This window comes from Podarcis vaucheri, assembly GCF_965113315.1.
Source record: "Podarcis vaucheri genome assembly, chromosome: 4".
NCBI lineage: Eukaryota > Metazoa > Chordata > Lepidosauria > Squamata > Lacertidae > Podarcis > Podarcis vaucheri.
Genome location: NC_138762.1, coordinates 7,774,561 through 7,801,424, shown reverse-complemented (window position 1 = coordinate 7,801,424; position 26,864 = coordinate 7,774,561). Strand labels below are relative to the sequence as shown.

Here is a 26,864-nt window from a genome sequence, read left to right as displayed (position 1 = left end):
TGGAAGACTTTATTCCAAATTTATTCTACAGATATCTCAATAGTAAAATTTCATTAATTGACTTCCATCGCTTACACTGCACTTCCTATATACATTTTAAGCAAAGTTGTATCTGTTATTCCGTATTTTCCCCATACAATTGTATGGTCTAATCCTCTTTTAAAGCCACCCAAGTTGGTGCTGCAACAGGGAGTTCCACCGTTTAACTATGCACTGTGCACTCTCTCTCTCTAATTTATTTCTTTGGTTTTTCAACTTAAAATTTTACAGAGACATATCAAACACAAATCATAGAAACAAGAAACAGGATTCCAAAGAATCCCCTGGACTTCTATCCTCCCCTATGTGGGTCCTATCATTAATCAATGACTCCGGCATCTTTTATGATCATCCAAACCCTTTACCTCTTCTGCCATGTCCAGAATTAATCTTAAATTACAAGAGATATTCCAATCTGACTAACGATTTTAACTGAGTGGGGCCCCAAGCTATAGCTTGTTTAGCTTATACATAAATCCGGCGCTGCACATATCCCTAATCATTTTGTGAATCTTTGTACTTTTGTCCATTTACTGTATTCATTTCCCCCAATCTGAACTATAAAATGGTGGTTTTCTTGAGTCAAAATCAGAGTACAGTACCACGAAACATTTTTTTAGATATATAGAAAAAGAAAGCACTGGACTTACCTCCAGGTAAGCGTGAATAAGAGTTTTTGCTTTTGTTCTTCATGTGCCGCAGACTCAGATGGGATCCTGAAAACACATGCAAGTGGCAGATCTCTCCTGTGCTGTGAGATTACGATATTGCATTTCTTTGCATTACCTACAGCCTGTTCTACTGATGAAGCCTAGGATGGCGAAACAAGGCTAATATTCCGGAAATCCTTGTCTTAGACTCTGTGAAAGGATTCTGTGGAACTGTAACAACCCTTCATGTGGATGATTGGACTCTTTGGACAGACAGGTGGAACAGATACCTGGATACATGTATGGACCTTATGCATGAACTCACTAGAGAACGAACTAATCCACTGCGTCTTCAGCTTTTTCCCTTGAACTTTATGAGACTTCCGTTGAAATCTACAATCTGATACAATGAATGGTATACCTTATTTATTCAAAAGTACAGCCGGTTACGTCTTGTGTGTTTATGATGTTTCACGTAACCATAGGTTTGTTGTTGCCGTTTTGCAGCGCACGGCAGGCAAAAGTTCAACAGGTGAAGCCCCACCTGTTGGACTTCGTATTCCAATTTTTTAAATTGATTTCCACAAAATTATAAACAAACATAAATCATAACCTTATTAAAAATTACACTTATTAACATTGTTAAGTGACTTCCTCACTTCCCCTTGGTGGAATTTCAATGCATATCTTTTTAAGGTTTTCCAAATCACAGTTCTTACAAAATTTCAACTTGAACATTAACATCCTTGAGCCTTTTCATTTTGAAATTAAACATATTAATTCATCACTTAACTTATCTAAAATCCTAAGCCAATTCAGTATCTGCAAGCTGTTTCCAATTAATTTAACTTCCTACCTGTAACAGATAGGTAGCCGTGTTGGTCTGCCATAGTCAAAATAAAAAAAATCCTTCCAGTAGCACCTTAAAGACCAACTAAGTTAGTTCTTGGTATGAGCTTTCGTGTGCATGCACATTTCTTCAGATACTGTTTCAGCGTATCTGAAGAAGTGTGCATGCACACGAAAGCTCATACCAAGAACTAACTTAGTTGGTCTTTAAGGTGCTACTAGAAGGAATTTTTTTATTTTTCCTACCTGTTGGATTTCTGCCCAGGAAAGGGCTGCCTCCAGGATCAGGTGGCGGCCTCGGCTTGGGCTGCCTGCCAGGGAGGGAGGGAGGGACGGCCCCTGCCCAAGGGGAGGGCCGGCTTCGCCTCGCCCAAGGCGGCTGCTGCTGGGAGACGCTCCGCCGCAGAATCCCGCAGGCGAGTGAGCCGGCGTCTCTGGAGCAGCAGCAGCAGCAGCAGGTGAAGGTGAGTCCGGCGCAGCGCGCAGGGGAAACTGAGGCCGGGCGCGGGGAGGATCACCATCAGCCCCGGATTCAGCGCCCGAACCGTTTGCCTCTCCCCACCTGTGGCGAAGCGCTGGCTGGGACACGCGATCCGCTGCCTCGTGTGAAAGCGCTTCTCTGGGGACACGCGGATCGCGGGTTTGGGTCCCGATCCGGCCGAGGCAGCTCCTTACGAAGGAGAGGGTGCGCCCTCCCAGGACACGCAGACACGTGTTGACTCCTCTCGCGCGTCGGAGCCCAACCTCATCTTCTTAGAAAGCCCCAACAGCTCTAAATTGATGGAGCTGCCCCCTAGACACGTGTCAAGGGATTCTTGAGCTGCGATTCCCGCATTGCAGGGGGGGTTGCGCTAGATGACCCTCGGGGTTCCCTTCTGTATCTACAGTTCTACGATGCTATGAATTGATGCCACCTTCCTTTGGGGCAGCCTGATTTAATAAGTTTAATAAGTTAACTCTTTATATTTGGACAACTTTTCCGCTGTACTTTATCGGAAGGAGAAAAGCAATCGTTTCCTGAGTAACTAAACAATTTATTTAACTGAAACAGTAATATGATAGCATATGCATCCATGTTTGTTAACTGATGTGGTTAAACAATTAAAAAACAACAACTTAGACTGAGTTTTAGCACACATGAGAAACGTAAAACAAATCCTTTTTTCCTTATATTACAGCCTTTGGACTATAATGTAACTCAAGTAGAAAACTATCTTGAGAAAGTTTTTTCCTCCAAAAGAATTTTATTTTAAAAGTCCAATTTAAATTTTTAAAAATCTGATTTAAATTTTAAAAAATCCAATTTTATATATACGGTATATATATTTTAAAAACCATTGATTTTTTAAATCTACCCTGCTTTCTTGCAAACTTCTCTGGGGACAGGGGAGGCTGGGTTTGGGTCCCAATCTGGCCAAGGCAGCTCCTTACGAAGAAGAGGGTGCCCCCCGAACATGCTAGATGACCTTTGGGGTTCCCTTGCGTATCTACAATTCTATGAATTGATGCCACCCTCCTTTTGAGCAGTCTTGATCAAGCTCAGACAGTACTCCAAATTCTCCATCTGATTTTCTGACCCTTTGGTTAGCTGCACGATTTAAATTGCTAGTCAGTAAGCCTTGATTTAGATCATTTATTTTTTTTACACACACGTTCTTGCTAGTATCATCTTAATATTTACAACCAGATGAAGGTTTCCTTTTCCCCCCGAGTACTAAATTTTCCGAGTAGTTTTTACAGTGACTGGTTCGGTGATACAATTAGAAAAACGTAGACCGATCATTATGACATTATGGTGATGTTTAATAAGTTAACTGTTTATATTTGGACAACTTTATCGGAAGCAGAAAAGCAATCGTTTCCTGAATAACTAAACAATTTATTTAACTGAAACAGTAACATGATAGCATATGCATCCATGTTTGTTAACGGAAGTGGTTAAACAGTCGTAAATTTAAAAAGTTAGACTGAGTTTTAGCACACATGAAAAACTTAAAACAAATTTCCTGATGAATAGCTTCTGGATCAGGGGTCAGCAAACTTTTTCAGCAGGGGGCCGGTCCGCTGTCCCTCAGACCTTGTGGGGGGCCGGACTATATATATATTTTTTGGGGGGGGTGAACGAATTCCTGTGGCCCACAAATAACCCAGAGATGCATTTTAAATAAAAGCGCACATTCTACTCATGTAAAAGCGCTGATTCCCAGACCGTCCATGGGCCGGATTTAGAAGGCGATTGGGCCGGATCCGGCCCCCGGGGCCTTAGTTTGCCTACCCATGATCTGACCCTTTCATTGGCTGTGCATCCTTTTCTATTCTGCAAACCCTCCAATTAAGGCTGAGTGTGTCTATCCAGTGCCGGATTTACATATAAGCCAAACAAGGTATAGCTTAGGGCTGCCCACTCTCTTGGGGGCCCCCAAAAAAATTAAAGAAAAAAAATCTGGATGTACATTTCCAAAATATAAGGTAAAAAAACAAATAAAATAAAACCTACCTACAGCAACAGTGTTCCGTCTTGTGTAGGCTCCTATTTGTTATGTGCAAATGGGTTTAGATACTTATTAGGTCCATAAATTACCATATGGCATATATTCAACACAAAAAACAGTGACAATTTGTTGATGACAAAGGACAGCTGGACATATAAAGGGACCCATTACCTTCAGTAGCTTAGGGGATGGGTAGGCAAACTAAGGCCCGGGGGCCGGATCCGGCCCAATTGCCTTCTCAATCCGGCCGGGAATCAGCTTGTTTTTACATGAGTAGAATGTGTGCTTTTATTTAAAATGCATCTCTGGCTTATTTGTGGGGCAGAGGAATTTGTTCATTCCCCCCGCCATATAGTTCAGCCCCCCGCAAGGTCTGAGGGACAGTGGACCGGCCCCCTGCTGAAAAAGTTTGCTGACCCCTGGCTTAGGGCCTCATCAAACCTAAATCCGGCCCTGTGTGTATCTGTTTGTGGATTAGAGTTCCAGCTGCTGTTTTCCTTCCACACTGGATTTGGTGGCTTTTGTGATCAAATGGCACCCCTGGAACAATATAGAATTGCGAATTATCATTGTATGAAAGGCCCTTGATGAAACGTCTAATACAAAAAGGCAGGCTGGTTGGTAGCAGAAGAAACTTCTGCTGGGAATTCCCATCTCAGATCCAGGTATTTGCAGGCCGATCGTGATTCCTGGGGTAAAAGTGTTATGTACTGAAGTTTTCACCCTGGGCCAGCAGGTCCACATATGCAAATAAGGGATTGAAAGTGACGTTCAGTGATTGGCTAGTTACAGAAAGAGGTTACTGTTGCGTTGTACTGGAGCTCAATATAAGCAGGCTGGCTGAACCCTTCAGTTCAGTTCTGTTCTGGCCTGTGAATAAACAAGAGCTGTTTGAAGAATCACTGTGTCGTCTGATATGTTCACCCACAACTTATCAAAAAGCACTCTGCACATGCTCAGAAAGCAAATGATTATTACACTCTGTGTTCCACACTGGCATTGGGAATAAAGGGTTCCTGTACACCCAGGGAAAGGAATCTTTTTCTTTCCAGTCTGAAGGCCACAATCCCCCATGGGCAAGTTTCTGGGGGCCGCAAGCAGTGGGCGTGACCAAACGCAAAAAGGGGCGGAGCAATGGATTTGACTCTTCACCTTGCATTCCAGTTACACGAAAAGCAGAGGTTTCTACCGACGCAAATCTCTGTATCTTCCATTCCGGCAAGCAAAAGGCACCTTCACGGTTCAAGAACGTTTTCCAGGTAATTGAAATTGTGTGAGGAGGTCGTGAGACAGGACTAGTGAGAGATTTGGCCTGGGGGAAGAGTCCACAGGGCCAGGAAGGAAGCCTTCGAAGGCTACCTTTGAAACCTGGTTGGCAGGGTCCCCGCCTCTATTGCAGGGCTCCAATTGCCTCTCGGCTCAAATTAAGCCATTTTTGCAATGCCACAACACACCTTCGGTATCTCGGGGGCTTTGCGCCTTTGTCAAAAGCACAATGGCCCCCATCCACCAATCCCTGGACCTTGCTGCCACACTTTCCCCAGGCAGCAGAAGGATTGTGGATCATGTGCAAGCTTTTGTGTTAACACGGAACGGTTCAGCAGGCAAACAGTTCCTTATACAGTGGTATCTTGGGTTACAGATGCTTCAGGTTACAGACGCTTCAGGTTACAGACTCCGCTAACCCAGAAATAGTACCTCGGGTTAAGAACTTTGCTTCAGGGTGAGAACAGAAATTGCACGGCGGCAGCGCAAGGCCCCATTAGCTAAAGTGGTACCTCAGGTTAAGAACAGTTTCAGGTTAAGAACGGACCTCCGGAACGAATTAAGTTCTTAACCAGAGGTACCACTGTATATTTACTAGGATTCTGGTTCCGGCTGCTAGCCATGTCAGCCCCGCTGTGGACTTTGCACATGAGAAGTTACTTTATTTAGAAGACCGGAGAAAGTTTCCAGTCCTCCTCAAAAGATTCTAAACTTGGGTCTCTCATCTGCACCATCAGTTTTGCCATCTCTGCGAATTCCGTGGTTCTCACCTGCCATTCATCCTCGGAGGGCATTCTTTGAGAGGAGATCGCTCTTGTGTTCAGGTCGTACAATCATAGAATTGTAGAGGCGGGAGGGACACCCAGGGTTATCTAGTCCAACCCCCTGCAATGCAGGAATCTCAAATAATCATCCAAGACAGGTGGCCTTCCTCCTGTTACTTAACTAAACTCCCATTGTCCCTGACCATCCTTGCTGGGGCTGATGGGAGTTGTAGTTCAGCCACATCTGGAGGGCCAAATGTTCCACATGCCCAACGTAGACAGACTTGCAGGCTCGCTAATGGCTACACCGACCATACTCTGCCTCCACAGTTAGAGTCAGCAATGCAGAACACGGTAAGAAATTTGTTAAAAAGGACGAAGCTGGAGATGATGGAATTTTAAAAATGCAATTGCATGTACAGTGGTACCTTGGGTTAAGAACTTAATTCGTGTGCCTGCTCCTCGAGAGGTCTGGAGGGTGGCAACACGAGAACGGGGCCTTCTCTGCAGTGGCTCCCCATCTGTGGAATGCTCTCCCCAGGGACGTTTGCCTGGCGCCTTCATTGTACACCTTCCTTTTCAACCAGGCCTTTGGCTGATTTGATTTACATCCTATGCCCTTTTAAAATGTGTTTTTCCTTGAGGGGGGGGGCTATTGGTTTGTTGTTTTATTTTTACAGTGGTACCTCAGGTTAAGAACTTAATTCGTTCCGGAGGTCCGTTCTTAACCTGAAATTGTTCTTAACCTGAGGTACCATTTTAGCTAATGGGGCCTCCTGATGCCACCACACGATTTCTGTTCTCATCCTGAAGCAAAGTTCTTAACCTGAGGTACTATTTCTGGGTTAGCAGAGTCTGTAACCTGAAGCGTCTGTAATCTGAAGCGTCTGTAACCTGAGATACCACTGTAATCGTAATTTTGGTTGAGCGGGAAGTTGCCGGTGTTGTGAAATGGGATTATAGCTGTTGAGTGATAGAGTGTAAGTCTGAATCTTGAAATAAAATAAGATATTACTGTAAAAGTGAAAAGAGAAATCTCTTCTGTGGCCCTCCAAAGGCGGTTGGAGTTCAGTCCCAGCAAGAGTGGCCAAGATGCTGGAAGTGTAAAAATGTAGAGGGAACATTCTTCCACATGTGGTGGACATGTAAAAAGGTAAAAGAGTATTGGGAAATAATTTATAATGAACTGAGGAAAATGTTTTCAATTACTCCCCTCCCCCCGAAAACTAGAGTCGTTTCTGCTGGTGATAACCCAGACTGAAATTCCCAGGTATCAGAAAAGATTATGTACACAACAACTGCAACCTGTGTTTCGTTAGCCTCAAAATGGAAAGTGAGCGAGGTTCCAACTCAAGAGGATTGTCAGCTCAAGTTGACGGAATATGCACAATTTGCAGATTTAACATATGGAATAAGAGAGGAAGAAGAACATATGTTTAAAGAAGTCTGGAAAACGTTTATTGAGCATATGGAAAATAGCTGTGTACAGCTGAAAACACTGGTAGCATTAAGAGTAAATAATTCTTGATGGATGTAATAGTGGAAAATTGATTTGAATGGTTATAGTAGAGTACGCAGGGATGTAAGATATGTAAAACGAACCACGGAAAGAGAAGAAGGAGGATGTCATTGGATATTTTAAAGTTTGTACAGTGGTACCTCTGGATGCGAACGGGATCCGTTCTGGAGCCCCGTTCGCATCCTGAGTAGAACGTAACACGTGTCTGCGTGTGCACGGGTTGCGTCTTGCCGCTTCCGTGCATGCGCATGGTGTCATTTTGAGCATCTGTGCATGCGTGAGCGGTGTAACCCGGAAGTAACACACTCCGTTACTTCCAGGTCACCACGGAGCGTAACCTGAAAACGCTCAACCTGAAGCATATTTAACCCAAGGTATGACTGTACAATGTTTATATGAAATTGTAAAACAGAACCTTTAATAAAAATTATTATGGAAGAATGGCCAAGGTGCAAGCCAATGGGTGCGATAGTTCAGTGATATCTGGAGGGTTTAAGGTTTCCTACACTCAGTCTGGATGTGACCCCCATTTGAGGATCTGGCTGCCTTTTGGGGACGGGACGGGACGGCGCTGTTTTGCCCTGCCAAAACATACAGTGTCTGATGATGCTTTCAGGTGCAGTGCTGGGCTTCTGAGTATAACACACGCCCGCTGCAGGTGTCATGAAACTGGAGAACTTTGTTTGCGCAAATCTGTAAAAGCACACAGCCCAAGCAGTCCTTGGAAATATGCAGCTAATTCCCCAGTGTCAATACTGAAGGGTGTGGAATGAGGGAGGCCTCGCCGAACCCTCTTGCTCCTCAGACCTGAATGGGCCTCGCCAGAGACGTCTCAGCATCGCCGTAGGTGTGCGACCGAAGAGGGATGCTTTGCAGGCAGTGCCGGATTTACATATAAGCTAAACAAGCTATAGCTTAGGGCCCCACTCTCTTGGGGGCCACAAAATAAATTAAAGGGAAAAAACCCTGGATGTACATTTCCAAAATATAAGATAAAAAACAAATAAAATAAAACCTACATACAGCAACAGTGTTAGGGTTCAGAGCGCAGGTTAGGCTGAGAGCGAGTGCCTGGCCCAAGCTCACCCAGTGGGCTGAGTGGGGAATTCGAACCCTGGTCTCCCAGGTCTTAGTCCAGTGCTCTAACCACTACACCACACTGACTCTCGGTACTTGGTACTGCTGTCTGATTGTGCCTGGGAGGCAGGATCTTGGATCATGTTTCTGTCCTGCGCCCGCAGCCAGCAAGGAAGTGCTTTCTTATTTGCATTCCTCATTTTTTGCAGAAAGGGAGTTTGGCAAGCTCAGCCGGGCAGGCACAATGGAATTGTGGACGGCCCGGTTTTTTGGTTGACCACCGAGCTCTCGGCCAGGGACTTATCAGTCTTTCCCCTTCTCCGAACAATAGCGGCTTTCACAGAACAAAAGAGGGGTGGGTGGGAAGGGTGCCTGGGACTGCAGCACCCAAGCAAGACCAGGAAGTCAAATATGTCAGCTGGAATCAGTGGAGGTTCGAATCAAAGAATTGTAGAGCTGGAACGAGTCATCTAGTCTAACCGCCTTCAATGCAGGAATCTCAACTAATCATAGAATCATATTATAGAATCATAGAATCAGGTAGAGTCATAGTACCGCCAAAACCATCATGCCATTGTACAAATCTGTAGTACAACCACATTTGGAATACAGTGGTGCCTTGCAAGACGAAAAGAATCCGTTCTGTGATTCTCTTCGTCTAGCGGTTTTTTCGTCTTGCGAAGCAAGCCCATTGACGGATTAGCGGATTAGCGCTATTAGTGGCTTTTAGTGGCTTATCGGCTTATCGGATCAGCTGATAAGCGGCTTAGCGGCTTAGAAAAAGGGGGGGGGAAACCTGCAGGAACTCGCAAGACATTTTTGTCTTGCAAAGCAAACCCATAGGAGATTCGTTTTGCGAAGCACCTCCAAAACGGAAAACTCTTTCGTCTAGCGAGTTTTTCGTCTTGCGAGGCATTCGTCTTGCGGGGCACCACTGTACCGCATACCGTTCTGGTCGCCTCATCTCAGAAAGGATATTGTAGAGTTGGAGGAGGTTTCTCCCTAACCTGGGGAGAAAACAGCAAAGACCTGATAAAAAGAGCACAGCAGAGGTTATATTTTCTGAGAATCCTCCGGGAAAACAATCTCTCAAAGGACCTGTTGGTGGCATTTTACCAGTGCACTGTTGAGAGTGTATTAAATTATGGTCTGTGTGTGTGATTTGGGAGTTAAATGGTCAGGGGAAAAACAATGCTGTCCAGGGTTGTAAAGACTGCGGAGAGAATAATTGGGTGCACTCTTCCCACCTTGGATCAAATCTACGCTTCCAGGTACCATAAGGAAGCTGCAGAGATAGCGCAGGATAGTGCGCACCCTGGAAATGATCTCTTTCAGCTTCTGCCTGAGTTTCTACCCAAATGCGATTTTGGTTTTAAACGCAGTGTAAGGTAGTCTCTGGGACGCGGGTGGCGCGTCCCAATTCAAAGTGTTGGTGCTGACCTTTAAAGCCCTAAACGGCCTCGGTCCAGTATACCTGAAGGAGCGTCTCCACCCCCATCAGTCTGCCCGGACGCTGAGGTCCAGCGCCGAGGGCCTTCTGGCGGTTCCCTCATTGCGAGAAGCAAAGCTACAGGGAACCAGGCAGAGGGCCTTCTCGGTGGTGGTGCCCACCCTGTGGAACGCCCTTCCAGCAGATGTCAAAGCGATAAACAACTACCTGACATTCAGGAGACATCTCAAGGCAGCCCTGTTCAGGGAAGTTTTTAACGTGTAATATTTTATTGTATTTTTGGTTTTTATGGAAGCCGCCCAGAGTGGCTGGGGAGGCCCAGCCAGATGGGCGGGGTATAAATAATAAATTATTATTATTATTATTATTATGGCGCTGAGGGTTAAACCACAGAGCCTAGGACTTGCCGAACAGAAGGTCAGCGGTTCGAATCCCTGCGACGGGGTGAGCTACCATTGCTCAGTCCCTGCTCCTGCCAACCTAGCAGTTCGAAAGCATGCCAGTGCAAGTAAATAAATAGGTACCACTCTGGCAGGAAGGTAAACGGCGCTTCTGTGCGCTGCTCTGGTTCTCCAGAAGCAGCTTAGTCAAGCTGTCCACATGACCCAGAAGCTGTACGCCAACTCCCTCGGCCAATAAAGCAAGGTGAGCCCCAGAGTCGGTCACGACTGGACCTAATGGTCAGGGGTCCCTTTATCTTTTCTAATCCTGGAAATCTCCGGGATAATCTGGGTGTGTGGCAGCCCTGCAAACATTGCAAACTTTCTTCATTGGGGAGTTGCACCTCACCCCTTGATCATTTGGGTTTCCCCATCTGAATGTTTTCCAACTTTGCAAGGTCCTTAAAAAAAAAGGAAAACTCTCAGGGCAGGAAAATAATAATGCTAGAGCGATAGCACAGGAACACAGCCTCACAGCAAACCGCTTTTTTCCGATTGAGTTTACCATTCCCACACATGTAGGTAATGTTTGTTTGCGTTTCCAGAAGGGCAATGAAGCATAATTCATTCATGTTTGCAAAGCCCTCGAAAATCTTTGAGCAAGCAGAGCTGAGATGGAATTAGTTGCACCGCAGAGCTGCTTTATACTTACTTAGCAGGAACGTTGCCATTCTGCAGATGTGTGCCCCTGTTCCATTATAAATAATAATACAGTACCTTGGTTCTCAAACTTAACCGGTTCCAGAAGTCCGTTCCAAAACCAAAGCGTTCCAAAACCAAGGCACGTTTCCCCATAGAAAGTAATGCAAAAGGGATTAATCCGTTCCAGACTTTTAAAAACAACCCGTAAAACAAAAATTTAACATGAATTTTACTATGTAACAAGATCATTGATCCATAAAATGAAAGCAATAATCAATGTACTGTACTATGAAATAAATAAGACAGTATTGTAGATGATAATTTTTTTTAAAAAAAATCTTACCTGCACTGATAGTCATTGTCTGGATGGGGGGCTTTTATCCATTTCCGCAGTCACTCACTCAATCAATCAATCAATCAGTAGCTGAACTGGGTTCCACACAGTCACAAAAACAAATTAACCCCAAAAGCCTCAAAAACGCAAAATAAATAGCAAAAACAAAAGCGCAAACTTAATCCATTCTGGAAGTCTGTTTGACTTCTGAAATGTTCGAAAACCAAGACGCAGCTTCTGATTGGTGCAGGTGCCCCAGAAACAACAGCCGACAAATGTTTGGCTTCTGAAAAACGTTCAAAAACCGGAACACTCACTTCTGTGTTTTCAGCATTTGAGAACCAAGGCGTTTGAGAATCAAGATACCACTGTAATAATAATACAAACTTTCGAGCCCTCATTGTGCAGTGGATGAAATCTTTAAACCTAATAACTGTTCATTACAAATTTATCTCTGCAAATCAGCTTTGGTACTATCCTAAATCCTACAGTGCTGAAAAAAGTGGTCCCTGCTCCCAAGGGCATTACAATCAAAAATTTGATAGTGGTGGAGAGAAAGGGAAGGAGGAGAAAGTCAGCAAAGGACGAGTGAGTGTGTGCAAAAATAGTTACGTGTTCTTAGGCTTTGTTTTAGATGGGGAGTCAGACAAGAGAGGAGGATAGGGAGCTATTTGAAGGCTATTTAGCTATGGCAGATAGAAATTATAGTTCAGATTGTCTAGAGTAGGCAGTGCCGGGTTGGCGAAAGGCTGTGCTAGGAATTAAGTGCTGGCTGGGGGCTTCTGGGAGTTGTAGTCCAAAACATTCAGGTTGAGGAAGGATGCATGACAATGAGAAAAGAGGTTGCAGCACACATTTCCCTGGGAGTAAATCTCGTTGAGCTCTGCAGGGCAAATGACGATTGCGCTGTTAGCGAGAGTATGGAAACCGTGCCAAGTCGCATGAATCAGGTCCTGTTGCCTGGCTAGCAAAGGATTTGCGCCTTCCTGCCAGCACGTAACTGGCACCATCCTGCTATTTACCTTTCTTTGCAATGGCCATGGGAGATCAGCTGAAGGTCAGCTGGCGGCATAAAAGCTGAAGGGTTTGTAGACACCACCCGTCACTTACTATGTGGGCACAACAGGGCTTCTGTCGTGGCAAAGCAGAATTGGGTCTGTACAGATTGAGGCATTTTCAATCAAGATACCCAGAACATCTGTATATGGGCACTTCAAGGGAGGGGGTAAAAGGAGAGTGAGGGACTGAGGAGTTAGGAGTCCTTCCCAGAGCCTTTTCAGGTTCAAGGTGCTACTATTAGTATACAAAGCCCTTAGGTAAAGCCCTTAGTGTCGTGGATCACGCTGTGGTCTAAACCACAAAGCCTCTTGGGCTTGCCAATCGGAAGGTCAGTGGTTTGAATCCCCGTGACAGGGTGAGCTCCTGTTGCTCTGTCCCTGCTCCTGCCAACCTAGCAGTTCAAAAGCACGCCAGTGCAAGTAGATAAATAGGTACCACTGTGGCGGGAAGGTAAACGGCATTTCCTTGTGCTGCTCTGGTTTCGCCAGAAGTGGCTTAGTCCTGCTGGCCACATGACCCGGCAGAACTGTCTGTGGACAAATGCCGGCTCCCTTGGCCTGTAAAGCGAGATGAGCGCCACAACCCCAGTCGTCTGCGACTGGACTTAACTGTCAGGCGTCCTTTACCTTTACCTTTAAAGCACTTAGGGATGCGGGTGGGGCTTTGGTCTAAACCACTAAGCCTCTTGGGCTTGCCGATCAGAAGGTCGGCTGTTCGAATCCCCACGACGGGGTGAGCTCCCGTTGCTTGGTCTCAGCTTCTGCCAACCTAGCAGTTCAAAAGCACGTCAAACTGCAAGTAGATAAATAGGTACTGCTGTGGCGGGAAGGTAAACGGTGTTCCCTTGCGCTCTGGTTTCCATCACGGTGTCCCGCTGTGCCAGTGTCCCGCTGGCCACATGACCCGGAAAGCTGTCTGTGGACAAATGCCGGCTCCTTCGGCCAGAAAGCGAGATGAGCACTGCAATCCCAGAGTGGTCTGCAACTGGACTTAACCATCCAGGCATCCTGTCAGGGGATGGTTAGCTGCTTGTGCTTAAAATTGTGCCCCTTCAGAGTTTGTGCGACCCCACAAACCTCTGTGTGTGACAGAGCTCCTCAGACATGTCTGCTCTAGTCACTAGTAGAGTCTGACAGTGGCTGTCTGCGGAAGCGCTTCCAGCAAAGAAGTTCCTTAACGGAAACGCGTCTCCTGGACTCACGACGTGGCAGCTTCCGGCGCAGCATGGGTCTCCCTGCCGCTGCTTCTGACACTTCCCCGCTATTTTCGCTCGAAGTGTCTCTCACCCCTTTCTCTCCCCTGCTGCTTCCTGCCTGGGCTGCTGCGTCTCTCCCAGCATTACTGAGACCCTCCTCCAGAGACCCGGCGCTCCCCCTGCTGGTCCCTGCTTTGGCTGTTGACTCTCTCCCAGTCTCTGGGAGCCTTAACACTTCCCTTTCCTCCGATGTCAGTTCCCTGACATCCACCTCCCCTCCAGGGCCCCCCTCTTCCCCGCCCCTACTTTCTCCTCTGGGCGGTGAGGAGCTGAAACCCCTAAAAGAATCCTCTTCATCTTCCGACGTCTCGAACAATTCCCTCCATCGGTCTTCGTTCCGACTCGCTGAATCCTCTTCCACCTCGGAATCAGCGAACCCCTCCAACTCTTCTTCGTCGTCGGTGGTGGCGAAGTATTCCCTCCGGAACCTCGCCACTGGCTGGGGTTTTCTAGGGAATCTCTGATGGAAAGTTTCAATCAAAACCTCGTCATCTACCTCCTCTGCCCTGACCCAGGTGTTTTCCGACTCCGGCTCCCCTTCCCACATTACCAAATACTCTACTTGCTCTCCCCTCCACCTGGAATCGAGAATCTCCGCTACATGGTAGCTGTGTTCTTTTTCTTCCATAGCTGGTCCCCTATTGACCCTCCCCTCTCTGTCCCCTATATACGGTGACAGCAATGATCTGTGGAACACTGGGTGCAACTTCATGTGGTTCGGTAACCGGAGTCTGAAAGCCACTGGGTTGACCTGTTGCGTGACTTCAAATGGGCCCAGTCTTTTAGGTCTTAACTTCTTACAACCTCCTTTAAATGGTAACCCTTGGGTGGACAGCCACACCTGGTCCCCCACCCTAATGCTTTCCCCTTCCCTTCTGGTTTTGTCTGCCTGCCTCTTATATTCCTCCTTCGCCCTGTTTAAATTAAGTTGGAGCTGGCGATGGATCGCTTCCATTTCTTCAACGAACTGTTCTGCGGCAGGAACGCTCCAGTTCTCCCCCTCCCCCCCTGGGAAGGCTCGGGGATGACACCCGTGATTGGCCAAAAAAGGGCTCATCCCCGTGGACACGTTCTCTGCATTGTTATAGGCAAATTCTGCCAACGCCAGCTTCTCCACCCAATCATTCTCTCTGTCATTCACATAACACCTCAAATATTGCTGGAGGACACCATTAGCTCTTTCCGCCTGCCCATTGGTTTCTGGATGACGGGCAGTGGAAAAATTCACCTCTACATGCAATAAGCTCATGAGCTTCCTCCAGAACCTGGAAGTAAATTGTTTCCCTCGGTCCGAAACCACCCTCAAGGGGGCACCATGCAACCTAAACACATTTTCCACAAACAATTTAGCGGTTTCTTCTGCTGTGACCGCATGTGAGCAGGCTATAAAGTGGGCCATCTTGGTTAACAGGTCTACCACAACCATAATGGCTGTCTTCCCTTTGGACCTGGGCAGATCAGTCATGAAATCTATTGCCACTGCCTCCCATGGTCTTTCCGGCGTGGGTAGTGGTTCTAATAAACCTGCCGGTGCCCGCCTCTCCCCCTTGGCTCGTTGACATCGGTCACACCCTCTCACATATTCACGCACATCTTCCCTGACCTTGGGCCACCAGAATTCCCTGGTAACCAGCCACATGGTTTTGTGTTGCCCAAAATGCCCTGCTGTGGGGCTATCGTGCAGTTGCTTGAGTACCTTTTCCCTCAATTCCCCTTCAGGTATGTATAACGCTCCCTTGTAGTACAACGCCCCGTTTCTCTCCTCAAAACCCCCGGGTTTGTCTCCCTCCCTCCTGAGACCCCTGAGTTTGTCCTGGGCGTATTCATCCTGCACCGTTCCCTCTACCAGTTCCCTTTGCCCCACCAAAGCCGCCCCACACACCCAGCGGTCCTCGGGAATAACATGGGTCTCTTCGGGTGCACCCTCTCCCTCCAAATATTCAGGTTTGCGTGAGAGAGCGTCCGCCCTAACGTTCTCCGGGCCTGGTACGTAACAAATCTCAAAGTTAAATTTGGAGAACTCCTGGGCCCATCTCAACTGCCTTTGGTTGAGCACTCGCGCAGTTCTCCAATACTCTAGATTCTTATGGTCCGTGCACACTTGCACCTTCTGTTGTGCACCAATTAGTAGATGCCTCCATCTCCGGAAGGCCTCATAAATCGCAAGAAGTTCCCGGTCGTACACCGTGTAGTTTCTCTCAGATTTGTTCAGCTTTCGCGAAAAGAAGGCACACGGTCGCCACTCTGACCCCTCCTTCCCCGGCTGCAGAAGCAGCACCGCCCCTATGGCTCTGTCCGAAGCGTCTGTTTCGACCCTCAGCTTTTTTTGTAAATCCACATGTAGAAGTTGTTCGTCAGAGGCGAAGGCCCTTTTCAGTTCCTCAAACGCTCGCTCCGCCTCCCCCGTCCAAACAAACTTCTTTTTGCTGCTGAGACAGTCCGTGATGGGCGCCGTCAGGTGGGCGAAGTTTCGGATGAACTTACGATAAAAGTTTCCAAACCCTAGGAACCTCTGCACATCCTTCTTGGTCTTGGGTGTTTTCCATTCCAGCACCGCTTGAACCTTGCCGGGGTCCATGGCCAACCCCTTGTCTGACAAGCGGTACCCCAGGAATTCCACCTCCTTGGTATGAAACTGACACTTTTCCAGTTTCACCCACAGTCTGTTGGCTTGCAGCCTGCTCAACACTTCTCTGACGTCTCTCACATGTTGCTCCTCATTCTCCGAATACACCAACACGTCATCTAAGAAGGCCACGCAATTCTTGTAGAGCAAAGGCCCCAGTACATGGTTCATAAAGGCTTGAAAACACGCGGAGCCTGTTTGTAATCCAAAAGGCATAACGAGATATTCAAATGCCCCCAAAGGGGTGAACATGGTGGTCTTCCATTCATCCCCTTTCCTTATACGTATCAGGTTGTACGCCCCCCTTAGGTCCAGCTTTGTAAAAATCTTTCCTTTTCGCACCCTGGTCAAAATATCATCAATCCTGGGCATAGGAAAAGCCGCCGGCTCTGTCACTGCATTTAGGGCCCGAAAGTCACATACCAGCCTCGGCTTGTCCGTGTTTTTTTTATCCACAAAAAACACTGGGCTACCCCCCGCTGCCTTGGACTCTCTGATGAAGCCTCTTTTCAGGTTCTTGTCAATGAACGCTCGCAACTCCTGCATCTCCCTGTCTGACATGGCATACAACTTGCCTACAGGAAGCTGTGCTCCAGGGAGTAAGTTGATCTGGCAATCAAAGGGCCTATGCGGGGGTAGTTGGTCCGCTTCCTTCTCGCTGAACACGTCGCTGAGATCAGCATACTGTGCTGGCACCTTCCCCTTCTCCATCACTTCCGTCCCTGCTAGGGTGGCTTGGGCCCCTGCTGACCCCTTTTCCGCCCTGCAGTGTTCTAAGCAGTGTGCGGAACCGAAGGAAACCACTCTTTGATGCCAGCCCACCAGCGGATCATGTAGGGCTAGCCAGCTCATTCCCAAAATAATGGGAGCACCTCCCAAGGTGGCCACATTAAACGCTATCAGTTCTGTGTGCCTTGCCACCCTCATTATCATTGGGACGGTCTGCAAGCTGACGCCTCCTCCCAACAGTTCCCTGCCATCAATCGTGGTCACCTGCAGGGGGTTGCTTAAAGGGATAGTCTGTATCTGGTGTTCAGCAGCAAACTCCTTGCTCATGAAATTGCAGGAGCTGCCTGAGTCCAACAGCGCCTTTATTTTTAGGGGGTGTCCATTTTGCAGCTCTAGCGACACTTCAATCACTAGAGCAGGTCGAGGAGCTTCTGGCACTGGCACTTGGGGAAGGGGCACTTTCACTGCTCTTTGGCCCGGCTGCAGTGCCCTGCTGGCAACCAGGCGTTGGCTTTTACCTGCTCCGTTTCTCCCTGCTCTTCCCCCTCAACAGCTCCCACCATCCCTTGCCATTCCTTCCTCTGGGGGCAGACTCTGGCAAAGTGGCCTGGCTGTTGGCAGAGATAGCATTTCCGGGCTCCCTTTCCCTCCTTCTTCGCCCCCTCACTGGGCTTTGAAACTGCGCGCGCGCGGGCTGTTCCGATTTCCATCGGCTCTGCCGGCGGGAAAGCTGGCTCAGGAATGTCTGGAATGCGTAACTCCTTCCAACGTTCCCCTCTCCCTTCCCGCCTCTCCAAGGCTCTTGCCTCCTGGCGCGCTCCAATGGTCAGCGCAGATTTGGTCAGCTGATCCATAGACCCCGCCCTGGGGCTCCTGGCCAGCTCATCTTTCACAGCTGAAGAAAGACCTTCTTCAAATAGCATCTGAATGGGTGCCGCCGATAAATCCCACCCCAATCTGTGAATCAGCATGGTAAATTCAGTCCAGTACTCACGGACAGATCTGCTTCCCTGCTTGCAAGCCATTAGCTGTCTGCGTACCAACCCTTCCTCAATATCGCTGGAAAACATGATATCCATTGCACGAAAAAATTTCATAGTGTCCTTTAGGATATCGTTGTGCGTTGCCATCAGGGGTCGAACCCAGTCCCGCGCCCCCTTCTCAAGATGCCCAATTACGAACGCAACTCGCGATTCCTCATCAGGGAACTCATCAAACTGCACATTCAGGGCATATTGCATCTCAGTCCTAAAGGCATGGTAATCCTTGGGGTCCCCCCCAAACTTCTGCACCAATCCTGGTACCTTTCTGGGGAACTGAGTGGTTCTCCCCTTTTTGTCAGCATCCTGAGCCCTTCTCTCCTCGAGCCTCGCCGTCTGCAGCGCCAGTTGGACTTCCAGAGCTTGATACCTTTCCTCCAAGCTTGGACCAGCTCCAACCCCTGCGTCTCCGGTTCCGACTGGGTTGCTCATGATGCTTTCTCCTGCACAGGCAGCGTACAGAGACTGTCAGACTGCTGTCAGGGGATGGTTAGCTGCTTGTGCTTAAAATTGTGCCCCTTCAGAGTTTGTGCGACCCCACAAACCTCTGTGTGTGACAGAGCTCCTCAGACATGTCTGCTCTAGTCACTAGTAGAGTCTGACAGTGGCTGTCTGCGGAAGCGCTTCCAGCAAAGAAGTTCCTTAACGGAAACGCGTCTCCTGGACTCACGACGTGGCAGCTTCCGGCGCAGCATGGGTCTCCCTGCCGCTGCTTCTGACACTTCCCCGCTATTTTCGCTCGAAGTGTCTCTCACCCCTTTCTCTCCCCTGCTGCTTCCTGCCTGGGCTGCTGCGTCTCTCCCAGCATTACTGAGACCCTCCTCCAGAGACCCGGCGCTCCCCCTGCTGGTCCCTGCTTTGGCTGTTGACTCTCTCCCAGTCTCTGGGAGCCTTAACACTTCCCTTTCCTCCGATGTCAGTTCCCTGACACATCCTTTACCTTTACCTTACAAAGCCCTTAACAACTTGGCACCAGTTTGCTTGCGAGATTGCCTTACCCAGTACAGTGGCACCTCAGGTTACATACGCTTCAGGTTACAGATTCCGCTAACCCAGAAATACTACCTTGGGTTAAGAACTTTGCTTCAGGATGAGAACAGAAATTGCACGGCGGTGGCACAGCAGCAGCAGGAGGCCCCATTAGCTAAATGGTGCTTCAGGTTAAGAACAGTTTCAGGTTAACCCGGGACCAGGAGGAAGAGACGCTGGATGAAGATTGGAAGGGAAAAATTTTTTTTTTATTAGGATTGCCCTATAAAATTTATGAATGTTAGAAAAATGTTGGAATGAAATTATTTGGCTTTAGCAAAAATGTTAAAAGAATTATGTAAGAACATCTTATGGCTATGAGAAATTGGTATAAATAAGGTCTAAGTTTTAAGTTTTGGGTCTTTTATAGTAAGATAAGGTTAAAATAGATTAAGGTAATGTAATGACAGAATATTATGAAAAATGGAAAGGATTTGCTGTGACTATTAACAATTAGGATACAAAAAAAGGGAGGAGTGAGGAGGTCAAAGAAAGAAGGTAATGATAGATAAGGATTTGAGAATATTGGATTTGTTTTTAAATTTTTGTGGCTTATTTTTGCCTTTTGATTGCGTTGTGTTACGTGCTTTGTTTTTATTTTTTGATTTTGATTTTTATCAATCTGTATTGTTTGATTGTGGATTGTTTCTCTTTTCATAGAATCATAGAATCATAGAATCATAGAGTTGGAAGAGACCACAAGGGCCATCGAGTCCAACCCCCTGCCAAGCAGGAAACACCATCAGAGCACTCCTGACATATGGTTGTCAAGCCTCTGCTTAAAGACCTCCAAAGTAGGAGACTCCACCACACTCCTTGGCAGCAAATTCCACTGTCGAACAGCTCTTACTGCCAGGAAGTTCTTCCTAATGTTTAGGTGGAATCCTCTTTCTTGTAGTTTGGATCCATTGCTCCGTGTCCGCTTCTCTGGAGCAGCAGAAAACAACCTTTCTCCCTCCTCTATGTGACATCCTTTTATATCTTTGAACATGGCTATCATATCACCCCTTAACCTCCTCTTCTCCAGGCTAAACATGCCCAGCTCCCTTAGCCGTTCCTCATAAGGCATCGTTTCCAGGCCTTTGACCATTTTGGTTGCCCTCCTCTGGACACGTTCCAGTTTGTCAGTGTCTTTCTTGAATTGTGGTGCCCAGAACTGGACACAGTACTCCAGGTGTGGTCTGACCAGAGCAGAATACAGTGGCACTATTACTTCCCTTGATCTAGATGCTATACTCCTATTGATGCAGCCCAGAATTGCATTGGCTTTTTTAGCTGCCGCGTCACACTGTTGGCTCATGTCAAGTTTGTGGTCAACCAAGACTCCTAGATCCTTTTCACATGTACTGCTCTCAAGCCAGGTGTCACCCATCTTGTATTTGTGCCTCTCATTTTTTTTGCCCAAGTGCAATACTTTACATTTCTCCCTGTTAAAATTCATCTTGTTTATTTTTGCCCAGTTCTCTAATCTGTCAAGGTCGTTTTTTCTCTTTCTCTTTTGTTTTTTCTCTTTCTTTTTCTTCTCTGTTTTTTCTGTAATTCTAAAACTCTTAATAAATATCAATTTTTTTAAAAAAGAAGAAGAACAGTTTCAGGTTCAGAACAGACCTCCAGAACGAATTAAGTTCTTAACCCGAGGTACCACTGTATAGGCTTTCTCAATTGCTTCGATCAAAGGAACTGGCCCTGTTATGGGTGCTGGTTCCACCTCAAAAAGGAATCAATCTTGTAGTTCAAAACAAACTCAGCTGGTAGAATGTGAGAGTCGTAATCTCAGGGCCATGGGTTCGATCCCTGCATTGCAGGGGGTTGGACTAGAATCATGATCCATGTATGAATGAATGAATGAATGAATTTATTAATACGGTCACAGACCAGCATGTAGTCCCTTCCAACTCTACACTTCTGTGATTCTATGTCTTTTTTTTAAATTATATTTATTAAAGTTTCAAAGAAAAGAATTACATGAATTTAAAAAAGAAGAAAAAGAAAGACAAAAATAAAAATAAAAGAAAAAAAAACAAAATACAAAAAAGATAAAAAAACACTTAAAAAAATACATCAGTCTTTCCATGCCTTACATTCATTTCCTTGTTTCCCTGACCTCCTCACGCCTCCCTTTTTTGTATTCCAATTCAGTTAGTTAATTCAGCAATTTCTTTCCCTCTTTGTTTTTATCTTAGTCCTTTAACATAATATATTATAACTTTGGATTCTCACCTGTTAACAATCCATTTTTACATACACCTTTATAACATTGCTGCTTAAACCACTTAACTTCATTCTGACATCATTCTAACATTCATTAATTTTGCAATATTTCTGTAGATAGTCTTTAAATTTCTTCCCATCTTCTTCCACCGACTCTTCTCCCTGGTCTCGGATTCTGCCAGTCATTTCCGCCAATTCCATGTAGTCCATCACCTTCATCGGCCATTCTCTGTGATTCTATGTCTAGGGTTACCAGACGTCCCGGTTTCCCGGGGACGGTCCCCGGCTTTGCGAATAAGTCCCCGAACAAATTCCATCACCCGGAATGTCCCCGGATTTCATCTAATGTCCCCGGGAAACGCAGCAGCGGCAGTCTCAGCAGCCTGGAGGAGTTGGCTCTGGCTGGCTTCAGGAGCTGCTGGGAAGTCCCCATGTGATGGTGTTGCAGGGGCTCAAAGATGCAGCTTCCGGGCTGCCTCCACCTTCCCTGACCCCAGCAACTCAGCTGTGAAGGGAGGCTTCACGTTGCCTATCGGAGCAGCCTCCCAACTCCTACTTGCGTGCAAGCGGGGTGGGGATCTCTCAGTTGTGAAGGGAGGCTTCATGCTGCCTATCAGAGCTTGCATGCAAGCAGGAGGGGCCAGGGACCTCTCATTTAGGCAAGGGGAAGCCTCCCTTCCCAGCTGAGAGATCCCCACTACCTCCTGCTTGCATGCAAGTAGGAATGGGATTGGGGGTGCTCCGATGGGAAGAGAGATCCCTTCCCCCTCCTGCTGTATCTTAGAATCATAGAATCCTAGAATCATAGAGTTGGAAGAGACCACAAGGGCCATCGAGTCCAACCCCCTGCCAAGCAGGAAACACCATCAGAGCACTCCTGACATATGGTTGTCAAGCCTCTGCTTCAAGACCTCCAAAGGAGGAGACTCCACCACACTCCTTGGCAGCAAATGCCACTGTCAAACAGCTCTTACTGTCAGGAAGTTCTTCCTCATGTTTAGGTGGAATCTTCTTTCTTGTAGTTTGGATCCATTGCTCCGTGTCCGCTTCTCCGGAGCAGCAGAAAACAACCTTTCTCCCTCCTCTATGTGACATCCTTTTATATATTTGAACATGGCTATCATATCACCCCTTAACCTCCTCTTCTCCAGGCTAAACATGCCCAGCTCCCTTAGCCGTTCCTCATAAGCCATCGTTTCCAGGCCTTTGACCATTTTGGTTGCCCTCCTCTGGACACGTTCCAGTTTGTCAGTGTCCTTCTTGAATTGTGGTGCCCAGAACGGGACACAGTACTCTAGGCGAGGTCTGATCTTGGGCCATGATAATCTCTCCAGCGAACCTCTTAAGGGTCAAGATAAGGAGATGGTTACGGTTTGTTTACTAACATGCTGGCTTCTGAAGCTGGGATTGTGAAGTGAATGAGTAACTGTCCAGCACTGTGTAATAATGTGGCTGCATTCACCTGCAAAATTCCACTGGTTCCCCAGACCTGGTCTACTTTTTAAACCAGGAAATGGTGTAGCTTTGCAGCAGAGCGCTTGCTATGCACACAGAAGGTTTCAGGGTAGGAGAGACTCCGGCTTGAAATCCTGGGGAGCTGCTGCCAGCCAGTGCAGGCACTATTGAGGTAACTGGAGCAATGGAGAGGGTGGGACAGCAGCTCAGTGATAGGGCAGCTGCTTTGCAGGCCTCAGGTTCAATCCCTGGAAACTCCAGGTAAGGCTGCCAGAAACCTCAGAGAGCCACTGCCAGTCCGTGTAGGCAATACTGAGCTAAATGGACCACTGGAGAGGGTGGAGCAATAGCTGCATGGTAAGAATGCTTGCCTTGCAAGCAAGAGGTCCCAAATTCAATCCCCAAAGGCATCGCCACATAGGGTTGGGAGAGACTCCTTGAAATCTTGGAGAGCTGCTGCCAGCCAGTGTAGTCAGTAGAAGAAGAAGAAGAAGAAGAGTTTGGATTTGATATCCCGCCTTTCACTCCCCTTCAGGAGTCTCAAAGCGGCTAACATTCTCCTTTCCCTTCCTCCCCCACAACAAACACTCTGTGAGGTGAGTGGGGCTGAGAGACTTCACAGAAGTGTGACTGGCCCAAGGTCACCCAGCAGCTGCATGTGGAGGAGCGGAGACACGAACCCGGTTTCCCAGATTACGTGACTACCACTCTTAACCACTACACCACACTGGCTCTACAGTACTGAAGTAGATGAACCAACTGTCTGCTTTTTATTATGTTTTTATCATTGGTGTTTTTAATGTTGGACGCCGCCTTGGGATAATCTGATAAAGGGCAGTATACAAACTGAAATGATAATGATAATTGATTATTACAGTGGTACCTCGGGATGCGGGTGGCGCTGTGGATAAAACCTCAGTGCCTAGGGCTTGCCGATCGCATGGTCAGCGGTTCAAATCCCCGTGGCGGGGTGAGCTCCCGTCTTTCGGTCCCAGCTCCTGCCCACCTAGCAGTTCAAAAGCACCCTTAAGTGCAAGTAGATAAATAGGTACTGCTCCGGCGGGAAGGTAAACGGCGTTTCCGTGTGCTGCGCTGGTGCTGGCTCGCCAGAGCAGCTTCATCACACTGGCCACGTGACCCGGAAGTGTCTCTGGACAGCGCTGGCCCCCGGCCTCTTAAGTGAGAGTCAGAAACGACTGGCCCGTATGGGCAGGGGTACCTTTACTCTACCTCGGGTTAAGAACTTAATTCTTTCTGGAAACCTGAAACTGTTCTTAACCTGAGGTACCACTTTAGCTAATGGGGCCTCCCACTGCCGCCGCTGCGTGATTTCTGTTCTCATCCTGAAGCAAAGTTCTTAACCTGAGGTAATATTTCTGGGTTAGCGGAGTCTGTAACCTGTTTCTGTTTTTGGCAGCAGCGACGGCACCCCCCGGGATCGGACGATGGCCTCCGCGTTGGGGAACCGGACGGAGACCTGGCTTCAGAAGCTGGACTCGATGATGCGGGCCCTGAACCAGACACTCTCCCACGCTTGCCCCCAGGATGCGAAGCCCGTCGAGGGAGAGGAGGAGAAGGACAACTACGCTTGCATCTACATCCTCTTTGTGATGATCCTCTTTGCCGCGACGGTCGGGAGCCTGATCCTCGGCTACACCAGATCCCGCAAGGAGGTGGACAAGCAGAGCGACCCCTATCATGTTTACATCAAGAATCGGGTGTCCATGATATGAGGAGGAGGACCAAAGCAGGAAGGACTTGAGATGCCGCAGGGCGGAAATCCTTGGTGCATCCTTTGCAAAAAGAAGACACACCTTTTATTCGTCCACCTGGCACCCTCCAGATGTGTTGGACTACAACTCCCATCAGCCAGGGCCACGCTAGGCTGCAAACAACCCCTACTGGTTAAAACAGCCTCATAAACTGCCTTTTAAATTTCGCAGAGATCCAAAGCCTTCAGCTCCAAACCTATTTTTGCTTACCTGGGAGTAAGCCTCCCTAAATCAGCGGTGCAGATACAGCACAGGTGATATCTCAATGGGGCAGTACCTTTTCTAACCAGTAGGGGTCATCCTACCAGCATGGCTGCAGCTGATGGGAGTTGTAGTTCAGGCGCCAGGTTGATGAATCTTGCTTTTCCTGATTCCAGTTATATCCCCCCTTCTGGAACTGAGGCGCGCCTGTGTGTGATGGGTGGAAATCTAAGAAGCGGGGAGAGGAAACACTGTTTTCAAAGAAATTTGGACTGGTGGGGGTGCCTTCAAATCGCAGATTATCAAGAGGGTTTTTTATATATATTAAAAGTATACGTTTGATTGATTCCTCCTTCCCCACCCCCAGTACACAATAAACAGATCAGTTTCCTCCCCTGAGAATTAAATTACTAGCGTTCAGGAGCTATGGAAGATGTTCTGGTGCCTACGGTTGATAATCCAGTGGAGGTCGCAGAAGAGGGTTGGACAGGGTCTAGGATACCTGATTCATCTAATATCGTGTGTTCTTTGGTCCTACAGGTTTAACAAATTCACATCCAGTATTTTTATAATAACAATAACAATAACAATTTATTATTTACACCCCACTCATCTGGCTGGGTTTCCCCAGCCACTCTGGGCGGCTTTCAACAAAACACTAAAATACAATAACCTATTAAACATTAAAAGCTTCCCTAAACAGGGCTGATTTCAGATGTCTTCTAAAAGTTCGGTAGTTATTTTTCTCTTTGACATCTGGTGGGAGGGTGTTCCACAGGGCAGGTGCCACTACCGAGAAGGCCCTCTGCCTGGTTCCCTGTAGCCTCACTTCTCGCAATGAGGAAACCGCCAGAAGGCCCTTGGCGCTGGACCTCAGTGTCCGGGCAGAACGATGGGGGTGGAGACGCTCCTTCAGGTATACTGGGCCAAGGCCGTTTAGGGCTTTAAAGGTCAGCACCAGCACTTTGAATTGTGCTCGGAAACGTACTGGGAGCCAGTGTAGGTCTTTCAAGACTGGTGTTATATGGTCTCGGCGGCCGTTCCCAGTCACCAGTCTAGCTGCCGTATTCTGGATTAGTTGTAGTTTCCAGGTCACCTTCAAAGGTAGCCCCACTTAGAGCGCATTGCAGTAGCCCAAGCGGGAGATAACCAGAGCATGCACCACTCTGGCGAGACAGTCTGCGGGCAGGTAGGGTCTCAGCCTGCATAACAGATGGAGCTGATAAACAGCTGCCCTGGACACACAATTGACCTGTGCCTCCATGGACAACTGCGAGTCCAGAATGACTCCTAGGCTGCGCACCTGGTCCTTCAGGGGCACAGTTACTCCATTCAGGACTAGGGAGTCCCCCACACCTGCCCACCTCCTGTCTCCCAAAAACAGTACTTCTGTCTTGTCAGGATTCAATCTCAATCTGTTAGCCGCCATCCATCCTCCAACTGCCTCCAGGCACTCACACGTCAGGACCTTCACCTCCTTCACTGGTTTGAAAGAGAGGTAGAGCTGGGTATCATCCGCATACTGATGAGCACCCAGCCCAAACCCCCCGGCAGCTGCATGTAGATGTTGAAAAGCATGGGGGAGAGGACAGAACCCTGAGGCACCCCACAAGTGAGAGCCCAGGGGACTGAACACTCATTCCCCAACACCACTTTCTAAACAGGAGGAAGGAGCGGAACCACTGTATGACAGTGCCCCCAGCTCCCAGCCCCTCAAGACGGTCCAGAAGGATGTTATGGACGATGGTGTCAAAGGCCGCTGAGAGATCCAGCAGAACTAGGAAACAGCTCTCACCTTTGTCCCTAGCCCGCCGGAGATCATCAACCAGTGCAACCAAGGCAGTTTCAGTCCCGTGATGAGGCCTGAATCCCAACTGGAAGGGATCCAAAACATCTAGTGAATTCGCTTAGGGTACCTGATTTATCTGTTCTGGGAACCAGCCAAGGCAAATTCACCCCAGTGGC

At 47.7% G+C, this 26,864-nt stretch overlaps 1 protein-coding gene across 4 annotated transcripts; it reads left to right on the top strand.

The window, feature by feature from the left end:
- Positions 1 to 1,874: 1,874 nt before the first annotated feature.
- Positions 1,875 to 25,291, top strand: KCNE3 (potassium voltage-gated channel subfamily E regulatory subunit 3). 4 transcript variants are annotated; one of them, XM_082219674.1, is made up of 3 exons: positions 1,888 to 2,002; positions 5,195 to 5,289; positions 24,347 to 25,291. In XM_082219674.1, exon 3 carries the CDS (start codon positions 24,372 to 24,374, stop codon positions 24,657 to 24,659), a length of 288 nt encoding a protein of 95 aa, XP_082075800.1. In that variant the 5' UTR covers positions 1,888 to 2,002; positions 5,195 to 5,289; positions 24,347 to 24,371; the 3' UTR covers positions 24,660 to 25,291. The 4 variants fall into 4 exon arrangements, with proteins under 4 accessions (XP_082075801.1, XP_082075800.1, XP_082075799.1 ...); XM_082219673.1 differs by having other exon boundaries at positions 24,344 to 25,291; XM_082219675.1 differs by lacking the exon at positions 5,195 to 5,289 and having other exon boundaries at positions 1,875 to 2,002; positions 24,344 to 25,291.
- Positions 25,292 to 26,864: the final 1,573 nt, after the last annotated feature.

Excerpts from the sequence above, each read along its gene's own strand:
- KCNE3 (XM_082219675.1), top strand. The coding sequence starts at position 24,372 with ATGGCCTCCGCGTTGGGGAACCGGACGGAGACCTGGCTTCAGAAGCTG.